The 22,644-nt window shown below is 40.8% G+C and overlaps 1 protein-coding gene across 2 annotated transcripts; it reads left to right on the top strand.

The window, feature by feature from the left end:
- Positions 1–13,676: 13,676 nt before the first annotated feature.
- On the top strand, positions 13,677–22,483 carry azin1b (antizyme inhibitor 1b). 2 transcript variants are annotated; one of them, XM_042076646.1, is made up of 12 exons: positions 13,677–13,991; positions 15,050–15,193; positions 15,929–16,107; positions 16,395–16,568; positions 16,760–16,932; positions 17,187–17,315; positions 17,680–17,761; positions 17,945–18,019; positions 18,143–18,308; positions 18,495–18,616; positions 20,897–21,114; positions 21,231–22,483. In XM_042076646.1, the coding sequence occupies exons 3-12, from the start codon at positions 16,006–16,008 to the stop codon at positions 21,292–21,294; spliced, it is 1,305 nt and encodes a 434-aa protein (XP_041932580.1). In that variant the 5' UTR covers positions 13,677–13,991; positions 15,050–15,193; positions 15,929–16,005; the 3' UTR covers positions 21,295–22,483. The 2 variants fall into 2 exon arrangements, with proteins under 2 accessions (XP_041932580.1, XP_041932579.1); XM_042076645.1 differs by having other exon boundaries at positions 13,677–13,874.
- The last annotated feature ends 161 nt before the right edge of the window (positions 22,484–22,644 follow it).

Below are 22,644 nucleotides of genomic sequence, written 5' to 3' on the forward strand. Positions count from 1 at the left end.
GTCTTTATTACATCTCATTATACGGGTATAAGAGAGTACAATTCTTGTGTTTTTGTTGCTACTCAAAAAATAAATAATAAATAAATAGTATGGTGTGTGTGTGTGTGTGTGTGTGTGTGCGTGTGCATATTTATCCCAATCTATTTCAACAAAATTATCAAATATTGTTTCCACTTGACGTGTATTTTGTTTTAAAATGATGTATTACACTATCTCAAGCTAAAATATAGGCCTATGTCTTTAGTTCTTGACCTAAGATGAAAATATAAGAAACGCCAAAGTGCATGTACAACGCATTTAGATCTTAGAGATCACTGATGCTATGTTAATATGAATACCGGGAAAGTACCAGCCCAAGAAAAACAGTGTCAGCCTACTTATAGACATATAGCTAGCAAACTGAATTGTAGGTGGTTCTGATATCACACATAATAACACAGGAGAGATAAACTATTGTTGGTGGCCAGAGGGTCCAGATGAAGTGTACATTTATTTATTTATTTTTTAATTTTTTTAAAAGTAATCCCTCTGCCCCTCTTTTCAGGAGATAACAGGCTAACTGTCCATCAATAAATGAAAATGAACCATTGGACTTGGTTATGCTTCAGAGGATGGTAGCTGAGAGTGATGCTCGTGCTAACTGGAGCACAGTAACAATGAAGTTAATTCATTCTACCCACTAATATCTGATAAAAAATGACTTTTAGATCAAACTTTTGAGTCACCATGACTTATCATTTGTGTTCTTTTTTTAGGATTTGATCAATACTTGCAATAAAGTCATGCAGTCAGCCAATCGTGATAAGCAGTGTTTTTTCCATCTGGTTCAGCAAATCGAAGAAATCATTAAAATTGCGGTCCTCCTGCAGGAAGATATGAAGTCTCACAACCAGGTTTCTTCAGAGATTAGTTAATACAGTTCTAAATTACTTGTGAGGATCACTTGAGATAATGTTTTTTAACAAAAAAGTTCACAGTATATATAGCCAGCCTGTTTCCCTGCCTGTCTTACAAATAATGTTCTCTCAAGTAAAAACCATTTAAGTAAAGTGACTGTAGACCAGAGTATGTTAAGAAAGTCTGAAATGATGAAGCACATATGGCATTAATATTAGGCTACCTAGTGGCATTTACTGGAGGGAAAACTCCAATGTCATGTATATATCTGTTCCTTTTGTCTTGCTCATTCTGCAAATCAAATATGAAGTAAGGAGTCAAGTCTTGTTTGGTTATCTTTTATTATGCAGTAAGCAGTTTGTTCATGTAGGGATTAGAAAACTAAACTGGTATTTTAAGCTGTTTTATAGCTTAATAACAAATACAACAAAAATATTGTAATATAATTTAGCTTAAACTTAGTAACCACAGTACAAAGTAGGCTAGAGAATGTTGGGAAAGGAGGTTTGAAATGTGTGTAGACTAATGATCAGGCTTCTCTAATTACCCTATTAACATAGGCCTACAGATTCATGTCATGTGTACAGAGGCCTGATATTATTATTTATGGGTTTTGTTTGGGGTGGGGGTGGGGGGGTTTGAGGAACATGGGGCCCCATCAGGACTGCCTATGTAGGGGCCCAGGATCTTGTGCTACGCCCCTGCACATAATAGGACAGCAACCCATGAGTCCCATGCGTTTTCCCACCAGTGGAGCTGGTAGATCAAACTTTTGCCAACTTAAGGAGTAATGGTTGCACAATGGCTGCAACATTTGCAGACTGATTTTGAGTTTCCTTTTAAAAAGGTGTAACTGCATAGCAAGTTTGTCCTCCTGTGCTCACCTCCTTTCCCCTCTGTCACACCCCAGAAGGTTGATAAAATAGTCTTGGGTGGCGACAGGTCAGGTAACTCCTCCCAAACAGCTGATCCATCTAACCAATAACTGATTAAATTCTGGTAGTCCTGGTCAAAAAATATTAGTACCCTAGTCAGTCATGATCCCATAACATACACTGACAAAATTTGTACTTCAGGGGGGAAATTGACCCTCAACCGTACCCCTTTTTTCTGAGAGTGCATGCACACTTTGAAATAATAACAATGGTCCAATATCAGGACAGTTGGCATTACATTATTTGTGATATATCACCAGTTTCATGGTCTGAGAGGAAAATGTTTTTCCAACATTGTTATTGACTCACTTCGTTGTCGATTGTGAGTCCTACTTCCAAATATTTCCTGTCATTTCTGTTTTGACTGTAAACTGAGGGGATCTGGCATACCCCAGTGCCCAGGGTGAATAAAAAGCTTTTAGAAATAGGACACCTAGATAGTGTGAATTCAAGCCTTATAAGATATATTCTTTTTAGCAATGATAGTTGCAGTACAAATTTGTGTCAGCATTGTTAACTGAGAAAACAGATTAATTAAAAACAGAAATGCCTTTGCACTTTCTCTCTCTCTCTTTATGTGTGTGTCTGTGTGTTCAGGTAGCCCCTTTTTAATGAGCTTAGCTTTGTTCAAATATTCACATTCTTTGAATGAACAAAAAGGCTGGCACTAAATTCCACAGGGTAAAGTCCAGATTTGCTTTTAAGTTGTTTTTCATGTCAAGAATGAACCTTATTTTTAGGTTTATTCCCTCAAGATTTTATAATGACAAACAGCATCATCTAGAAACCAGCAGCAAGAAGGCCTATAATAGGTATATACATCACCTATTATATGTATCTATGTATATATGTATTACTCTGTTTGGGTCTCTGACTACATGTGATTCAATAAGACTATTTATTTTTTCAATTTTGTGGACTCACATGGAAGGACTCACAGACTGTTGACCCACTAACATGTAACCCATCACTCTCATTCATCTTTAACAGTGACCTTCATTCTTCCACTCAAGAGTATAGACATAATACTGACAAAAATGACTAATGATTCTCATAATAATGACAATGCCTAGCCCCTCCACAACAAAACACTAAAATCACTCTATAAATAAAATTGTGATAGTCATGGATTTGTGTGTTATCTGATATAAGAACTGTGGGCTGTGTCTTTGTCAGTAGCAGAATTATGATTAAAACATATGGCAATAAATTTGCCTCGGCAGCAGTGCAGGTATCTTTGAGTTGAGAGCTGATGTTTAGTATATGAAGTAAAACAGACGTTCTGTACACCAGAATGTCCTGATCACTGACAAAATACTTAAAGGAGCCTTATTCTCGCTTTTTGCTCGCAGTTTTCTCTACAAAGCTCCCCCTACAGTTTCGGAGTAGATACGTTCAACACCCCTCGCTCAGTCAGTCTGCCATTTCCACCTTCTCTGTTCCTCCGACAACGGTTTTCTCGCTGCCTCTTTTTCGCCGGCTCTGCCATGACGAATATCTGAGAAACTCCATCACTACCTTGTTATAGCCGGTGCCTGGCTAATGCCTGGGTGTATGTGTGTAGTGCCGCAAAGTAATTTGTTACCTTGCGAGACCTGAGAAAAATATGCTACTACTGGAAGAAACTGGAATCCATGCATTTCCACTGAATTATTTTTGGAATCTGATCCCTTATCATACCTGTTCATTCTTACTTGTCGCTCGACTTATCGTGACTAAATTCAAGATGGCTGCAAACGCTAAACTTGGTGAAGATACTGTCTGCATAAATCGTCTTGTAAGTAAACTACCAGTGCTTTTTCAAAGTTCTCAATGTCTAGTTTTAAATGTCAGGGCCCTCGGAAGTCTACCAATGAAGTGTGGAGATACATTGAGCCTCGTAAATGGGTGTAAAACAGTGATTCATTTGCATGGCTAGCCCGATGCCGAAGCACCACCATTGAAAAAGCTGTTGGTAGCATCGGCTAACTAGCACCAGATTTTGGAGTGCAGGGGACAAGCCGAGATGGGCAATGAGACATACGTTCACTCTCGGCATCACGTTTCAACACACTTTAGGTCAATATCACACCGGAATTCTCCTTTAAGACGAACATAACACGTTTTGGAATCTTGGCCGCAAGACAAGTGCAGGCAGTGATTAGGTGCAAGCAGCCCATTAGGGCATAGGCCTAGTTTCTATGGAAATGTGATGCCAGTGTAACAGGGTGGTACATAGGAAGGGGCCAATCACAGTAGCCGGACTACGCCACCCTGAGGCCTAATGAATCAGGGAATCTTTAAGATATCGTACCTCTAAACCGAGACTGCTCGTTCAGGTTTGAATATTACACAAGGAGACATGAATTCCAGCAAAGCAAAAGATTTATTAATACACAAAAGGCTGGAAGTGGCGATCTGAGGGTGGTAACTATGGAAATCCACACAAATATCATGCAGGAATCATAAAAGGTTCACCTGTTACACACAAAGGCACACAGCAAAGCTATAAGCAGCACACCAGAAATACCACACGTGCGCTTAGACTAGACCTCCCTCAGAGCCACCTCCCTACTAAATAAACATAAAAGTTACACAAACAAAAGGACAAGACAAGCAAAACAAAAAAATACAAACATAACGAATAACCAAAGCAAAACCAAGACAACAGCACGACCCATGTTACCCCACCAGCACGACTGTGCTGCCTAAAAGAACAGAACACAGAATATTAAACAAAGCACCACATACATAACAGACAACCACAAATGTCCACAGAGAACCAGCATACCTGAGGGTAGCACAGACAGCGGCTACCAGTGCAGCCTATATTGCTACTGGCAGCTGCCGCTCTTAAGTAGCGCTCCACTGGTGCCAGATTGATTAATTGCCTATGCCCCACCCCCTTCATTAGCACTGGCAGGTGCTATTGGAAATAGCAGACAGAGAAGTTCTACCTGCTACACCAGGGGGGTATTCCATCAACCTCGCTAAAGGCCAAACCTGGCTTATTTTGATAAGTCTCGCTAATTTTAGTGAGAAGTCCGTTCCATGAGGTTAACGTGAATTACAGCTTGGTAACCATTGGGAATTTATGCCACAGAACTAACCTGCTCCATAGCAGGTTAACTTTCAAGCTAAATTAAGCTGTGTTGCAAAAAAAAAACAATCAGTCGGAAAACGAGTCCAAAAAGATGGTTCCGTCAACCTGTGCTCTCGTCACCTGTAGCCTACAACTTCAAAAGTAGAAGTAGGCCTATAGAAATGTTTTTTTCCGACAGTGCACCAAGCATGGATTTACACATTCACTACCTCCAAAGAATGTATGAAGATTATACGATTAAACATGTTTTAACTTCACATGCGTGTGGTTCTAGAAATCGTGCTACTCTGCGTCACTTACGTTCGGTGGTGGTGTAACGTGCAGCGAGACGGTATAGGAAAGGAATGCCATTCTTGCGTGTTCGCAGGTTCGCTTCCCATACGATGTATTAAGGCTACATTGTTTATCACCTTGATGATGGCATTTTTAGTTATAATCTTTGATGAAAGACATATGTCTACTGCTGATAAAGGGTCATGCACATTTGGTAGACTGTTCAGTGACATATTATATCTGATGCAAGCCAAAGGATAATTATTCTGTAGCCTAGGCAGCGAATAATTAAAACTGCTTCATGTGTCGACGATTGTTCATGAATGTCAAATCAACTGTGTGCCACACAGATCAAAAACTAGGCATAAATTGAATTGAAAGCCATTGCATTTCCGATCATTTTATTTCAAACACTTTGGGACTTATGGGAGACAGGCTATTATGTTGATACTAATTTATTTTATGACCACCTACACCTAGACAATAATTTGGAGTGAACTATTTTAATATAAGAACGTAGGCTATAGATAGTTTTGAATATATGGCAACGTTTATACTATTTATTCATTCACAAGCATATAGTCTATGTGTTCAAGAGTGAAGCCAATCAAACTCGCAATTGATTTCAAACCATTAGCATTGTTGTTTTAAATGTATGCTTTGATTATTCTCCAATTTCTGTAGGCAATCAATTTTTTTCTCTCGATGTTAAATTTGATGACTTTCGATGAAAATCCTGTAGATGGCGCTTGCCTATCGAACAGAAATCATCTAGTATTGTCTTAATTTTACGACATATATCGTCTTTTCGTCAATCTACTGTTTTGGTCTACTTTTCTACCTCGTGCACGAGCAGAGATGAAGCTGAACTAAACCTCGCTTGAATAAACCAGGCCAAGATGCCGCTAACTTGAGTTAATGGAACGGCTTCAGCCCCAAGTGAAAGTCTACGCTAGTTCAAGCCAGGCTATTTCTGTTAAACGCCGCCTTCATTAGCGAGGTTGATGGAATACCCCCCTGGGCTGCACAGAGACCTTTTATTTTTAGTGTACTCACGAAATGGGTAGCTAGCGGGCATGAGGAGAAGATGATTGCTGAATGTGACCAAAAATGTTATGGTCTTGAAATTGCGTAAAATCCCTGTTGAATTTTATTCAAACAGCTTTTAAAATATCATGTCACTTTCTGCCACTGATGTTTAAAATCTAAAATCCATGACATGGCACTTAATGGGGGTGGGGGTGCTAAATTTCAGAACTTTGCATGTTGTTTTATAGGTTTTTACAGAAAATGCAATATAGTATAAAAGTAAGATTAATATGGAAGAAACACAATGGGTTCCTACTCAGCTTGGCTGCTTGGACCCCAATGTACGAAAACATACAGTCACAATTGGGTGCGTAAGCAGCATCACTGCTTGTTCCATAATACGAAAGTAACACAATTGTTTAACTTAGCAGTTTCACTCCTTGGCCCCCAATAATAAGTATTGTCCCGAACCAGCTTTACGGCTTGGTCCCCAAATAGGCCCTAGAGAAGGTTAAAAACACAGATTAGTCTCTAATTAGCCCACAGTTCTTATAGTGGCAAGGTTGACAATATTTAAAAATAGTTACATTTGGTAGCAAAAAATAGCCTATAAAGTTAAACCCAATAATGTAGGCTAATAAGCTTCCATTAATGTAATAAATACATGGCAAGTTATATCAGGTTTGATTAAATTTTTGATGGAGGAGATTTTTTATTAGGCTACATTATTGGGAGTTTCTACAGCAGGAACCAAACGCTTGTCAGCCTAGAGGGCTAACATCCCCACCAAGTTATATGTGCTCAAGTGTTGTGAGGTCCGACAAAAAAAAACCCTCTTACAAAACATACATGCGCTATACTAGTGGCAGTCATTAACATTATTAACCCTTGAAAGGTGTTCATATTTCTGTTACACAGCCAGCCATGTTCCCTGGTCTGGTGGACCCACCACATTATTAGGCTTATTAATTGGGGGCCAAGCAGCGAAGCTGCGTGGCAACCCATAGTGATTCTAGCTTTTCCTATTATTTATGACCGCTGCTAGCGAAGCTAGCGAAGCGGTCATATAGGGATTGTCAAAGTTTTTTTTTTTTTTTTTTCCGTCATCTACTTCCTGAATTTTTGGTCAACGATACCCGGGACACCGACCTTTTTTTCCCCCCGTCATCTACTTCCTGAATTTTTGGACACCGAACCACCGGGGCACATGAAATTTGGATTTGGTGGGTATATAGCCCCACTAGACTTTTACGGAAAAATCTCGTTTCGTCTCTGGGGGCCACTCCCCCCCCCCCGTGCTGGGCCCCCCGAACCGCAAAAAAGCAGTTTTTCCTAAATAACTACCTGAAACGTGGCACTGAGGATGAAGAATCTTTCATGGTATGTTGGTCTCAAGGGCCCACATCAACCTGGCCCATAATCACTCATTTGTGATTTGCACCCCCCCGGTAAAAAATGAAAATGCAATATTATTCTGCTTTAATTGCCCCTATCTTCAGTTAAGATGTTCAGAACTGCACCAAATTGTATGTGTATGATTGACCTGGCATTCTCTGGGGGTATGCCAAGTTTCGTAGAATTTCATCCATGGGGGGGGGTCTAAAACATTAGGTTATGTGTACATTTAGTGACTGTACACTTATTGGCCTGTAGATGGCGGTGCACACATTTACACATGCACACACACACAGGCACCCACATACTATCGGTATTAGAACGGCCGATACATAATTACAAATTCAGTAGGATTAAAAGAAAGCCAAAATAAATATTCATCATGGCTGCATTTCCAGTATTGGCGATAAGTAGTCGTTTGTCCACTAGATGGCGCATCGTTGCAGTGAGACGTAATTTTGTTGGAAGTTAAAAGTGGGTTGGAAAAACAATGGACGCTTCCTACAAGGACTGTAGTTTACCGCAGAGAACGTCTAATAAGGATAGGACGATGTTCACATGAAATGTAATTCCCATTTCTTCTTGAAGCCGAAATAAATCTGAGGATGTTTATCGGACATGCTTGGATTTTACTGCAGGTACCTTAATCTTATAGTATCAATAGGACCTAGGTAATGTTACCGTTACCGTTGGTTGAGTGATGGAGGCCAATTTGATTGATTGCATTTGTAAAAAACTATAAATGCGGTGATACCAAGCAAATTGATAGCAGCACTGTAATTGTATCTTTCGACTCATTTGCTGCACGTGCTACAAAAATCATTCTGTGCAACGGAAGATTTACCAACGTTACACCGGTCTGATACAGTTTTGCCTATACATGCGTAAGACTGAGACGCCTGTTTATTTTGTTTAAAGTGCGTGCAGGGTGTGAGAGGGGAATCAATGTGCTTTGATCCCAGCTTGGTAGTTGTAGTCTGTGAAATTAAAAGTATGTGTGCGTGAAGTATCCAAACAATGACACCTTCATTTCATTATGGCTGCTTTAGCAACACACCTTAAGCTACTGTGTAGTGGGTCCCATTTAGAAGTGGCTACTTCATTCGCGCTTTCCTTGACTCATGGAGCTGCGTGAATTTTATTACAACTTTTCGCCACGATATGGCAGTTTAAGTTCGCTTGATACTGTAAGGCGTAAGCCATTGGTTTCCAAAGGAGATTTTATTTGTGTCGCCAGCATAGCCTATTGACAATTTATGTTGTAAATAGGCCTACCATATAAGCCTACCTGTAGCTTAGGGAAGCTAACAGCTTTCTATTAGGATCTAGTTTGTTAGTTACAGTCATATAGGTTTAGTCAGATTTTTTTTTTTTCTTTTTCGCATGCCCAAATTTCCGTCAATGATTCCCGGGACACTGAAAGACCGGGGTACACGAAACTTGGTGTGCATGTAACCCCACATGGATAGCATGGAATCGTCATTTTTCGTTTTGATCTGTAGCCCCCCCGCTGGACTGGACCCCCCGAAAGGAGGGTAGGGCAGACACAGTTCTCTGTGAATATCTTGAGAACTGTAGGGCCTAGGATGACCATTTTTTTCCGTATGTTTGCCTCCAGGGGTCATGTTAACCCATTTCATGTGCACACATGTGCACAAACAGATACACACGCACACACACATACATTCACAGTAATCATACGTATGACACATACTCACACAGTAGACATATGTACGCTTGCATGCACAGGCACATACGCAGGCACACACACAAGCACGCACACACACACACACACACACACACACTCACACACACACACACCCACACACATAACATAAACATAACACAAACAATCAAGAATTTCTCAGAATTATGAACAGGCAAGATGGAGGTGGGGTTGTATAAAATGAATTTTACATGTGAAATCTATGAACTAATCATGTTTTGGTACTTGTTGTCTAGCAGACCTACTTAATAAAAGCTTAACTCGTGTCACACTGTTCGCCAGCAGCAACATCCATCTTATTTGTTTTCAAGTAGCAGGGAATTCAAGCCAAACCGTTGCAACTCTGCCATCAATCATTATGTTAAGCCCACCTAACGACTCTATACACGATTTCATTGGCCTGATTAAGTTTCGATTTCTGGAGCTCACAAGCCAAAGGAGAGTTGCTAGACTAGCCCTGGCAGCAAATGTAATTTGCGGCCGCTAGGGGCGCGTCTAGATTTCTAGGCTACTTTTCAGCACCAGTAGGCTAATTTCCAGTACCTCTCCTAATTTCTGTGCAGCCGCACACACACACTCAGGCATGCCAAACAAGCATACACAAAAGTTTCAAGAGTGGGGGATGGAGTAAAATATGGAGACAAATTGAAGTGTAATTTATTTTCGCGGAACGGATGTACAGGACTGAGCGGCGGTCATATTTTGTACCGCTATGCGGTACATCTAGTTATTTAACATCTTTCCTCTGCCATTGAAGTCAATGGCAGCCCATAGAACTGTCTGGTGAAAAGTTGTGAAATTTGGCACACTTATTCTACTCATAGCACTGATCACTTTCACCAATGTACAGACCCCAGACCCCAAAACTCTAGCGCCACCAACAGGTCAAAACTCATCAATTTTTAACAACATTAATGCAAGTAGCTCCGCAATACTTGGACCTATGAAGCTGAAACTTGAGCTGATTAAGGCAAAAGGTACGGCCCCACCCACCAATTTCTAACACTTTGCCATGCTTGCTGTAGCGCCACCAACAGGCCAAGGTGCAAACTTTCCAAAAGTTTCACGGGTCTCAAATTTTGTCCGTTTCTCACGAAACTTGACACACATGATCTTCAGACCAAGCCTCACAAAAGTTAGAAGTCAGATTTTTCAATGTCAAAAGTGTCGGCAGGTGAGAGCCAATCAAATATGGCGGCGAAGCCGCCACACAGGAAGTCAGCTCATATCTCTTCAGTGCCTTGACTTATAAATTCCAAACTTGGCACATGCCATCAGGGCATGGCCCTGACCACGCACACCAACGTACATGCCACTAAGTCTTACCCTCTAGCGCCACCAACAGTTCAAATTTTTGAAAGCAAGAAAACCTTCAGAGACCAGACACTTTAACCGATCTTGACAAGAATTGGCACATATGATCTTTAGACAAAGCCCAACAAAAGTTACTGGTCAGATTTTTGACCACTAGGGCGGCGCTAGAGAAACAGGAAGTGAACTTGCATGTCAGCAACCCTTTCACAAATCCGAACCAAATTTGGTAGGAGGCGTCAGGGCATGGCGATGATCACGAACACCAATTTCTACACCTTTGGGTCTAAGCCTCTAGCGCCACCAACAGGTCAAAATTTGGTACATGGACTTGGGACACTATCCTGAGGACACGGAAAAACCTTTCGACTTTCGACCACTAGGGGGGCACTAAAGTTACAGGAAATGAGCTAATATCTTGGCAAGGCTTTCAGATATCGGAAGCAAACTTGGTTCATGGACTCGGGACCACATCCTAAGGACGCACAATAAATGTAGTCACCATTGACCACAAGGGGCGCTAAAAGTAGCCACACTTTCTCGTATCGACACCAAACTTGGTACGTAGACTCGGGACCACATCCTGAGGACGCAAAATAAATTTTGTCACCAGTGACCACAAGGGGCGCTATAAGTAGCCACACTTTCTCGTATCGACACCAAACTTAGTACGTAGACTCGGGACCACATCCTGAGGAGGCACAATAAATTTAGTCACCGTTGACCACAAGGTGCACTATAATTAGCCACACTTTCTCGTATCAACACCAAACTTAGCACGTAGACTCGGGACCACATCCTGAGGAGGCACAGTACATATAGTAATGTTTGACCACTAGGGCGGCGCTAGAGGAACAGGAAGGGCTGATGCATGTCAGTTGCAGTGCAGTGCAGTTCAGAGACCCTGGGCAATGGGCAAGTGGTGCAGTAGAGACCTTTAGGCAATTGGCAGGCGAAGCAGTTGAGACCTCGGCAATGTCAAATTTATCTGCCATCTCGACGGCTCAAGTATCTGCAAAGAGCTTGGCCCCCTCATTGCTGCTTGGCAGCTATATTTATTACAGTGCACTGTATTGTTATTCCACGGGCTTCTTCCGACTTATTATTATTCTTCCAGGCCCTAATTTGACTCGAACCGCTTATCGTAGAAACTTGGTTCAAACTTTGACACGTAGCTCTTGAACCAAATTTTCGTTCTATGACTTTTCATATTTCTATGACTTTTACTTTTTAAGATATTAAATAAAAACTAAACTTTAAAATTCTCCATAGACTTAACATGGCTTTATGACATCATAATAGGCTATTAAGGAAATAGAATGCAATCAACTGCACCTGTGCTCTCTCACTGACTGCCTGCAGCAACTTCAATGGAACCTCTCTGTGTCCCTCTCCATTCAACTGAATAGCTCACTTCTCATCCCAACTTTCTTTCACTTCCTTTTCTTTACTTTCTCTCACTTTCTCTGTCTATCTCTCTATTTCTCCCAATTTCAATAACTTTTAACTATTCTTACTTTTTTTACTATTTACACATTTTATAGCATGGTAACCACTATAATGACCCTAGCAACAGCTTAGCAACCACCTTAAATACCCTAGCAACAACCTAGCAACCACTTTTATAGCATAGCAACCACTATCATTATCCTAGCAACAGCCTAGCAACCACCTTAAATGCCCTAGCAACAACCTAGCAACCACTTTTATAGCATAGCAGCCACTAAAATTACCCTAGCAACAGCCTAGCAACCACCTAAAGTACCCTAGCAACAACCTAGCAACCACCTAGCAACCACTTTTATAGCATAGCAACCACTTAAGTACCCTAGGAACAACCTAGCAACCTCCTTAAGTACCCTAGCAACAACCTAGCAACCACTTTTATAGCATAGCAACCACTATAATTACCTTAGCAACAGCCTAGCAACCACCTTAACTACCCTAGCAACAACCTAGCAACCACCTAGCAACCACTTGTATAGCATAGCAACCACTATAATTACCCTAGCAACAGCCTAGCAACCACTTTATAGCATAGCAACCACTATAATTACCCTAGCAACCAACCCAGCAACAACTTTGCATGCACTGTATTTCCTTCAGGAAATGCTTTTCTAGTTATTATTATTATTATTATTATTATTATTTAAGAGAATTTCAAGACACCCAAAGGTCGCTTCACAAAAGTAGTTTAAAAATACAGACAAAACAAAAAATAGCCAGATAACAGACAGAGTGGCGTACACACACAGTTACTGTAGGCTCAGTAGACATCTGGTTAATTTGCCATTTATGATGATCATATGATCATTTTCGTTTTTTGTGAGAAAACAAGGACATTTTATTATAAAAGGTTAAAAAACAGAAACAAGATTTTTTATCAATATTGGTGCTTATTTCTTAGAACTTAATCAGAACATGTGAAAGTGCTTGAAATGTAACAATTTTGTAATTTTGTGTGGGAATAGCAGGTGCAGAAAGACAATTCCCGCACACAGACACCTAGGCTACAGTCTGACACTCAGCACTCAGACTATTGACGCTCAGACACAAACACACACACTCACACACACACACACACACAGCAGGTCCAGTTATGGAGGATGGCACAGTTAAGGTACACCTACAATTATTAGGCCTACACTCAGATCCAGTAGACCCGAACACCTCTTATGTAATAGTTATGTGTGTGTGTGTGTGTGTGTGGGGGGGGGGGGGGGGGTTGTAGCCTACCGTCTACCGTGCGCATTGAAAATAAGTTATCTTTTATGTTCTTCACCGAAAATGAGCTAAGGCCAATGAGTTTGAGTCATATAGGCTACCATCATTTTTCTTTTAGCAAACATTATAACGGGTCCCATGCACAGACACGAACACCTTACAAGGGTTAAACGTTTCACCCACAATCACACGGCCGGGGCAGTTTGGTAAAAAAAAAAAAAAAAACGGAAATACATATTTGGTAAGCATTCATCCTGTTGCAGCCACTGGTGGAGGGATTGAGGCTTTACTGGAAGGTTACGCCTCTTTTACACAACGTGAACTCATTCTTCTCTCGACTCAGCTAGTGACAGCACGTTCGTACGACTCCTGCGTTCTTGGCACCAAGCCTTATGGCACTAACGGCTCATTTTCTTTCTTATACCGGTGGCCCCACTACTCTTTAAAAATTCCGCCGAAAAAGAGAAGACGATTTTCCAAAACATTTTGGCCGTTATCTCACGTAAGTATCGTCTAAGGATCTCATCTTGCGTTTCGTCCATGTAAGCGAAGGTTGCTGGAGGGAACGTTCTTACAACATGGCGGACAGAATTACATGAACTAGCGTAAGGTAGTGATGGTAAGCCTAAGGGGTGCTAAGACTGGTTATGTTTTGTGTACCATCTGTTATATTACATTTCAGCTATGAATTGAGATTAGACTGTTGTGTTGTTCTTTCACCATGATGAGTACTTTTTTAGCTTTAGTCGTTTGTTTCATACAGTCGTGATGATTTCATAGTGATCAAGCTGTTAGCGATCGCTAACATTAGTTAGCAACAGTAGCTTAGACTAGCTGCTAGCCTATGAATGGCCTCTCCGAATCGTTGCCAACACATTTCTGTTTGATTGATTCGGTGTGGCAAATCCGGGTTACTTGCTTTGAGTTCATGGAAATGGAAATGCAGCTAGTTGTTTTGGTATTCGGATTAAACAATACTTAGTCAGTATGTTGACGTTATGTTCATAACAGTCGCCTATTCATTCTAACTACTGGATGGTGGCTATCTGACATTAGCTATCTGGAGTTGTAATGTTCCATGAAGATATTTCTTCTACCGCCGAAATGCTGTCATGAACTTGCATTTGTCTAATTGTGATATGACATCAACATTTGCACAGAAATCCATTTTGAAAACGTGTGGGTCCTCTATTTAGTAACGTTTCGTGTTCTTAATTTATTGTAACGTTAGTAGGCTTCTTTAAATGTGTGATTGTTGGTTAGCCTGTCTGCCCTTGTGTTGTATTAGCTTACATTCCCTTGATTTACTTTTCTAAATGTTTGCCTCAGTCTCTGACACTGAATGACCAGCACCATCCCAGACCATTAATTTTTAAACCACAGCTCGCAAAGTTACTTAACTTATTGATTTGTGGCGCAGTACATTTAGATCAGACTGTGTCCTGGTTCTTAATGGGAACACAGTATATATATATATATACTGTAGTAATGTGCCAGTTGGTGTTCATTTTATCTACTGGTCATCTCAGTATTTCAGACTTGACAAGAACAAGTTTGTATACAAATCTAGATTGTTGTTCATGCCGTCAGTGTAGATAAAGGGACTACAAGCTGCTTCTTGGTTTACACATTGCTTGACTTAAAGTGCTGAAGTTGTTTTTGTTTGGCTTCCAACAGGGCTCCATTCTCTCTGTACAAGTGTATAAGCGCTACCCAGAAGGCCTAGGGGAAGTCCTCTACCGCGAGCAGTTTGATTTCAACGCCGAGCCACCTTGGGATCCTAGCTGATAGCGGGAGAGGGCCATCTCCCAACTTGTCCATGTATGTAGTTTTTTATACTCTTGTCATATGGCAAGGATAGTCATTTTCCATGTGTCTATAGATCACTGTGGTGTACATATATTCATTATTTGACCACTGGAAACTAGTGAGGGAATTTGCAGAAAAAAATAGATTATGTAATTTTAATTAAGACACCCCCACCCCCCACGCTTGGAGCTTTTTTTACTCTCGCAATGGACTGGTAAGGCAAGTATGTAGCATAAACTGACGCGCTGCCTGGGGTATATAAGAGCATAATGGTAGCATAAACTGACGCGCTGCCTGGGGTATATAAGAGCATAATGCAAGTTAATTCCATCAAACACTCCATTGTGAGCTGCTGCCAGTGGGATTAGTTCTAATGGGGCAAAATAAACAGGCCCACCCATAAATGGTGCCCCCAAAGCCCATGTTTTCATAGGGGCCTTAGAGAGGCAAGGGTTGTCATCATAGTGATCATGTCATGTGATGTCAGTCCAAGTCTGTAACTTCAGGCAATTTAGTTGCTACTCTGTCTTTGTAAGTTTTGCCGAGAGATGCCATGTCTTAGTCTTAAATGCAACTTTTTGAAAGAGTAACAGTGTGAAATATGATTCAGTTGCCCAGGAGAATAATTTGTAATGGATTATCTGTTAATCAATCATCATGTAATACTAAGCCATGTAAAGTGAGTTTGGTGAGATCTTATTTGTAATATTGTTTGTTGTTGTATTTCCCCTCCTTCCTTTGGTACAGTTTGTTGCATATTTGTAGGACCCAGCAGGCTCGGTAAACTCTCTTTATGATTGTTGGATTTGCGGAATACGGTTGAGATGAAAGGATTTACAGATGAACCGAACTACACCATTGAACTATTGGCAGAAGGAACGACCCTTGAGGATGTCATCGACAACCACATTTATGAGCAAGCTTTGGTGAGAGAACGTCACATGCATGCACAAGCATTTAGTAGAACTAATCCATCAGACCTCTCTGGACTGCTGTGACATTGTTTATCATGTTATCTTACTGGGTGCAAGCCACATTCCACTAAATTGTGGAATTCCTCTCCGAGTTGGCAGAACATCCAGTGCCAAAGTGATGTCCAGTTTTCAGTGCTATACATGAAATGCATTGTATCCGCTTCATGTGAAAATAATTTGTAAGAGACCACAGACAAAACTAATTCTTCTTCCTTGCATGTTTTTTGTGTGACCTGCAGGCTGAAAAGAATGCATTTGTTGTGGCCGACCTTGGGGCCCTGATGCGACGGCACGTCCTGTGGCAGAACACCATGCCCCAGGTTCGGCCCTTCTACCCAGTCCGATGCAACAGCAGCCCCGCTGTTATTGAGGTCTTGGCTGCGCTTGGAGTCGGCTTCATCTGCACAAATAAGGTGAGTCTGCCTAGTCTAGCATTTTCTTGGAAGACCAAACCAGAATGCATTGAAAATGTTGTCAGTGTTGGTAGAGTGTGTGCTTTTGGTATTACTCTCGGCCTTTAGCTTTTTGTTGGCCCTGTAGGGAATCAGACAGGGTGTGCATGCAATAGACTGAGACTTTTTTTGTGCTGTTGCTCTCCCCTCAGGCTGAGGCCGCACTAGTGTTGAACCATGAGGTCGCCCCTGAGAACATCATCCTGTCCGGTGCATGCAAACAACTCGCTCACCTCAAATACGCCGCCAAGAATGGAATCAATTACCTGGTGTGTGACAACGAGACTGAATTGTGCAAGATTGCCCGCTCTCACCCCAATGCCAAGTATGTATCTGACTGGTTCCTTCTGGATGTTTACAAATGTTGAACAGTCCTTTATTTTGTCTCTTGACATGAACTTTAAGCTCTTAATTGAAAGCAAATCATATCTTCAGTATTTCTGTGAAGCACCTTCCAGTATTTCTTGCAGAAAGTATGTTTGCCAGACATAATTTCAAAATTGAACATGGAAGTTAAATGAGGAGTTTGCTGTAATTGGTTGTTATTGCTCTATAACAGGGTTTGTCGTTTGTTTTCAGGCTGCTACTGCAGGTCTCCACGAAGCCCCACACTGAAGAGGCCAGCATGTCTTTTGGCTGCTCCTTGAAGAGCTGTAGGCACCTGTTGGAAATGGCCAAAGAGCTAGGCGTGCAGGTGGTCGGAGTCACGTAAGTCACATCCATGGACTCCCTCTCTTCAGCAGCTTGAGCACTTCAAAATGTTGTTATATGTTGTTTGATAAGAAAGACACAGTGGGTATATGGCATTTGAACTTTACTGAGAAATAAATATGGTATGCATTTGAGACCATTTGGAACATGGTATAAAAAAAAAATCACATTAGAGTGTTGCCTCCCTTTTTTGAGTGAACCAAACTACTCTGACTGATTATGTTATAGAGGATTGACGATCAGGGCATTTAAACTCGCTTACTCCCACAACATTTTGAGATGTAGACTCTTATATCTTTGCTTCTATTTCAAGCTGTAAAAACTGATGAATAAACAAGTGTCTTTGTTTCTGTTCTTGCAGATTTCAGGTACCAGCTTCTTGCCAGGATCAACAGGACTACACCCATGCCCTGTCAGATGCCCGTTGCGTGTTTGACATGGGGGTGAGTGTACATACTCAAGGAACCCGGAGTGAATCTTCTTAAAGCATCTTGTGCTAGAACTGTAGAACTGTAATTGAAATTCACCATGCTCTGTAACAGAATGTAACAGAATTTCCATGCTGAATGTTCCAGAGATTCTCTCCTGGAAGTTGGACCTTAAACTTTTATTTTATTTTATTTCAGGAAGAGCTTGGCTTCGACATGAACATTCTGGATGTAGGTGGTGGCTTCAGTGTTTCTGAAACCCAGCTGAAACAGGTACTTAATACATTATTCAAGAGCTTTAGCACAATATTCTTTTTCCAGGCTTTGCCATGGAAGAGTACCCAGAGGTGTTAACAGTTCTTTCACAGATCTTACTCTTTATATTCTCAAATCCAGGTCCATGCTGCTATGAAACCCCTGCTGGAGGCATATTTCCCACCCATGTCTGGAGTGTGTGTCATTGCAGAACCTGGAAGCTTCTATGTGTCCTCCACTTTCACCCTGGCTGTCAATGTCATTGGCAAACAAGTGGTGGCGAGAGACCAGCAAAACCAGTTTGGGGGTAAATACTGCCCACTGTCTTATCAAAACTGTCATTTTTAGGGATTGAGGTTGGGATTCACACTAAAAGTGGAATGGAAGTGGACCATTATCCCTAGTGTGTGTAGAACCAGAACCCTTTTGTTGGCTTTGCCATTCCCTTTCACATTTTCCCCATAAAAAAACAATGTTATGATTCTTTTTGCAGACAAAGACAAATTGACCCCCAACGATGAGCCGGAATTCCTGTATTACATGAGCGAGGGCGTTTATGGATCGTTCGTGGGAAAATTACTGGGAGGCCCTGTTCCACACCCATCAGTGCATAAGGTGAGAGCCGCTTGTCAAATTCCAAGACGTTCAGAATTCACTTAAAGCAGTCATGGTATGTTGCCTCAGTGAATACAGCTGAAGGTGATGCACAAAGAATTACATCTCTAGATCATCTTTACAGGGTTCCCACAGGAATTTCTATGGTTATTAGCTTTACTGCTTGCTTGAGTAGCCCAACTATTCAATGCCTATTTATTTATCTCCCGCTCTAAAAAAGTAAAAGATCCTTGAACGCTACGCAGGTGCTTTGAAATCATTGGCCGGTATATTGTACTATTCATTATATAGTAAGTCGTGGAAATTCAGGTTTTTTGTTAGGAAAAAGTCATGACTTTTTACATTTGACTTAGAGTGGGAACCCTGTCTTTATTATATATTTATCTGAAACCAGTTGAAAACGGGTTCTCCTATCTACTTCTGCTTTCTGTAGATTTAGTCCCATGACTTATGTTTCATGTAGCTTAGTTACACTTGCACGTGCTCTCTGTTTTGGACTGTCACATTCATCCTGCAAGCAAGAATTGTAGTTACTAAATTGCTATTAAATCCAGTTAGCATTATCAGCACGCTGTGCAAATTTGTTCAAAACTGTTGCATTCAAGTTGACTGCTAAATTCTTATCATCTTAATCCCAATGTAAATGGAAAAAGTATTTTCCCAGACTCAAAAAGGCCTGTCCCAAGGAGAAAAGGTATCACTTTGTAACTTGTGAAAAACTTGTGTGGATACTGAACAGTCCAACCAGTAGACTATGATGAGGTAGCCAATTGCGTTACTTTGTTTACACTATTTCCAGGCTTCAACCAATGCTGAAGCAGCAAGAGACAGGTAGAAAGAGCTGGAGCCTAATGTAGCTTAATAGTAACAGCACCTAGGCTACAATATCGGCAAAATGTGCGCTGTCAGCCTGTCATGAATGATCAGAAATATCAGAATTTATTTTTTCTTTTTATATCAGTAGTTTATATTAGAATATGAAAAAAATAATAATAATGTATAAATATTATAATAATATTATAGGCTAGTTAGCCCAATATAGCCCCCTTTAAAAAAAAAAAGTATTTAAAAAAAGAAGTCTTACATTTACAGTAATGTCAAAAAAAGTTGTATTCAGACGAGAGGAAATTCAGACAACTTTTACAGAGAACTTAATCAGTTCTAATGTGAATAAAAGATTAATTGCTCCTAAACTGACATGTCATTCCAAGACAAAAGCAATGACTTAGTCTTTAAGAAACTGTTAAGAAACTTAACAGGGCACAGTTTAACATGTAATATGAACACTGTTCTCACAACATTAATTGGTTGATTAAACAAACTAACTAACACAATCTGCATGTAGCCTGGTTGCAGGTTAAAACATTTAAAATAAACTTTAAAATGCAAACCTAGTCTACCCTATTTTATTTGATGTTAGCCTGAAAAAGTGTCTGTCTCAAGCAAGTGTATTTATTATGACCGCCGCTAGCATAGCTGTAATATAGGGATTGTCAACGTTTTTGAAACTTAAACGCAGTTATACCGAGCAAATTGATAACAGCACTGTAATTGTCTCTTTCGACTGTCATCCCATTCTTTTCTGACCAAACTGACCAGAGCTAAGTTAGTTAGCCACAACGCTGACGTTCGCTAATGCGATGATTTGCTGATGGAAGATATATAGCAGGGCATAGATACCTTTCTACGATGCATCCTAATGCATGCTGTAGATTGTGGTAATGTGGTTATCACAGAACAAAAACCTGACAATAAATTACTGTATATGAAGAGCCTTTCATTAGGAAACTAGATAGTTAGGCCTATTCAAATACATAATGCCCAACCTTGATCAGAACCTTGTTAAGGAACTGTTAAAAATGACTATCGGCTAATATATCGGTTATCGGTCTTTGAAAAGCTCAAGTATCGAAATCAGTATCGGCCTTCAAAATCCCATATTGGTCAGGTTCTATAGGAGATGGAGACAGAATGGCAAGCGTGATTTATTTTCGCAGAGAGGATGTACAGGACTGAGCGGCGGTCATATTTTGTTCCGCTATGCGGTACATCTAGTTAGCTGATTTGTTCCAACAAATAGGCCACCGCTACTAGGCTATGTTAAGTGTCCTTAAGGCCTTCTTCAAAAATGCCCTGGCTTAGGAGAGAAGCTACTGTATCACTGAATCACTTTGTTTTGACATTGCATGTTATTCATGATCCATGTAGTCAGTGTACATTATTTCAGTTAGCACACTTGTTCCTATGTGGACTGACATTGCTGTGTGTATTGCGGTGTAGACATCCATGGCCCCGGAGGAGCTGCTCTTCTGTAGCAGCCTGTGGGGGCCGTCATGTGACGAGCTGGAGCAGGTGGTGGAGCGCTGCCTGCTGCCTGAGCTGCAGGCCGGGGACTGGCTCATATTCAGCAACATGGGGTCGCTCAGCTACGGGGAGCCCACTACACTCAGCGACACTGACAAGCCACCAGTATACTACACTATTGCTACAGCAGACTGGTACGTGTGTGTTTGGGTGTAGTAGCCAACAAACTGCTTGATGGGTGCTTACAGTGTATATAGTAGTTGTATGTATCGCTATTGCTAATCGGACATTACTTTTTCTACGTTGACAGGTACGACATGCAGGAAGCCGGCATCTGTCTGGACTCCACCATGAAGAATTTCTCATTTGTCTAACACGGCATGTAACACTGCCAAGGCAAAGCCAGCTTAATTTAAATGTGACATTTGTAAGGTCCTCCCACCCATGAGCGACCAAATGATTGGTCTTTCAACATTCCAGCTGTGGGTGAAGCTAAAACAAAGTGGTGTCGCTGGGAACAGAAATGATTTGGTGTGCATACCTCAATTCTCAATGTTCAAAAGATGTTCTGACTTTTTGCGTCTGCAAAAAAGGAAGGCCTCCTGGAAAACCCCAACATTCTGTAACTACATATGCAACAAAATGGACGACTGTGGAGATGGAATGCCCACTCCTGGGTTTTTTTCCTAATCGAATACAGTTTACATAAATGTTTGAGTAATTTAATTTTATTATTATTATTATTATTATGAATATATATATTGATTACCTGTTGGCAGTCTTGTAAATCAGTTGTCTGTTCAACACAAGGCAGTTTTATCTGTATTAAGAATCTCATTTGATTTCAAGAGAATTAGAATCATGAATTAACAACTATGTGCTGTGATCATGTGTGTCAGAGAGATAACCATGAACCATAATTTTATTACCTTATCCATCAATGGAAGATCACATTTCCCTGGGTTTGTATAATAATGGAGAGGGGAAGGGTGTGGATCGAGGCTCAAACTGCCAAATTGATTCTCAAATACGTTCTAAACACATACAGTGTCTCCATCACCAGTATTTCCCAAGGTAGTGATGCGTTCAGTAGCGCTCCTTGGTTTAGTGTGCTGTGATTGCCATGGTGACCTCAGAAAGGCTCTCGCTACATGACTACTCTCAGTAGATGTTTCTACTGGTACAATGCAAACATCTGGCTGTTCCACTGGTCCATTGTGTGGAGGCTTAAGATTGTAACTGTTGAAATATTGTCATAAAATACTTACGTCTTTGTCTAACCAGATTTAAGGTACTTCCACCTATTAACATGTTTAACAGCAACAACAAGCATTTCTCATTGTTAGGTTTTGCATCTCTGTTAAGAGTCCTGTGCAGTTTAATGCCTAGTCAACATAACTGTCCGTCCACTCCACTCCACATTTTATTCCACCCTTTGGTTGAAAAGGTAATAATGTAAATGATTTTTTGACACCAATGGACCATTGCCTGTTCTTAACTGTAAAATTGTGCTTGTTAATGTAATGAAAGTGATTAATTTAATACATCTCCATGAGTGAACAATTTGCTGTTATGTGTTTTTTAATATCTGCTGAGGTAGGCTATATGCAATGACTTGCTTGCTAGGGGGGAGGGGGCAAAACAATCGGTTTCTTTTATTTTGCTCGAACAGTTTTAGAGCTTCCAGGCAGCTACAGTGCTACACTCTGGACATGCGCCCCCAG

This window comes from Alosa sapidissima, chromosome 21 (genome assembly GCF_018492685.1).
Source record: "Alosa sapidissima isolate fAloSap1 chromosome 21, fAloSap1.pri, whole genome shotgun sequence".
NCBI classification, from domain to species: Eukaryota; Metazoa; Chordata; class Actinopteri; order Clupeiformes; family Clupeidae; genus Alosa; species Alosa sapidissima.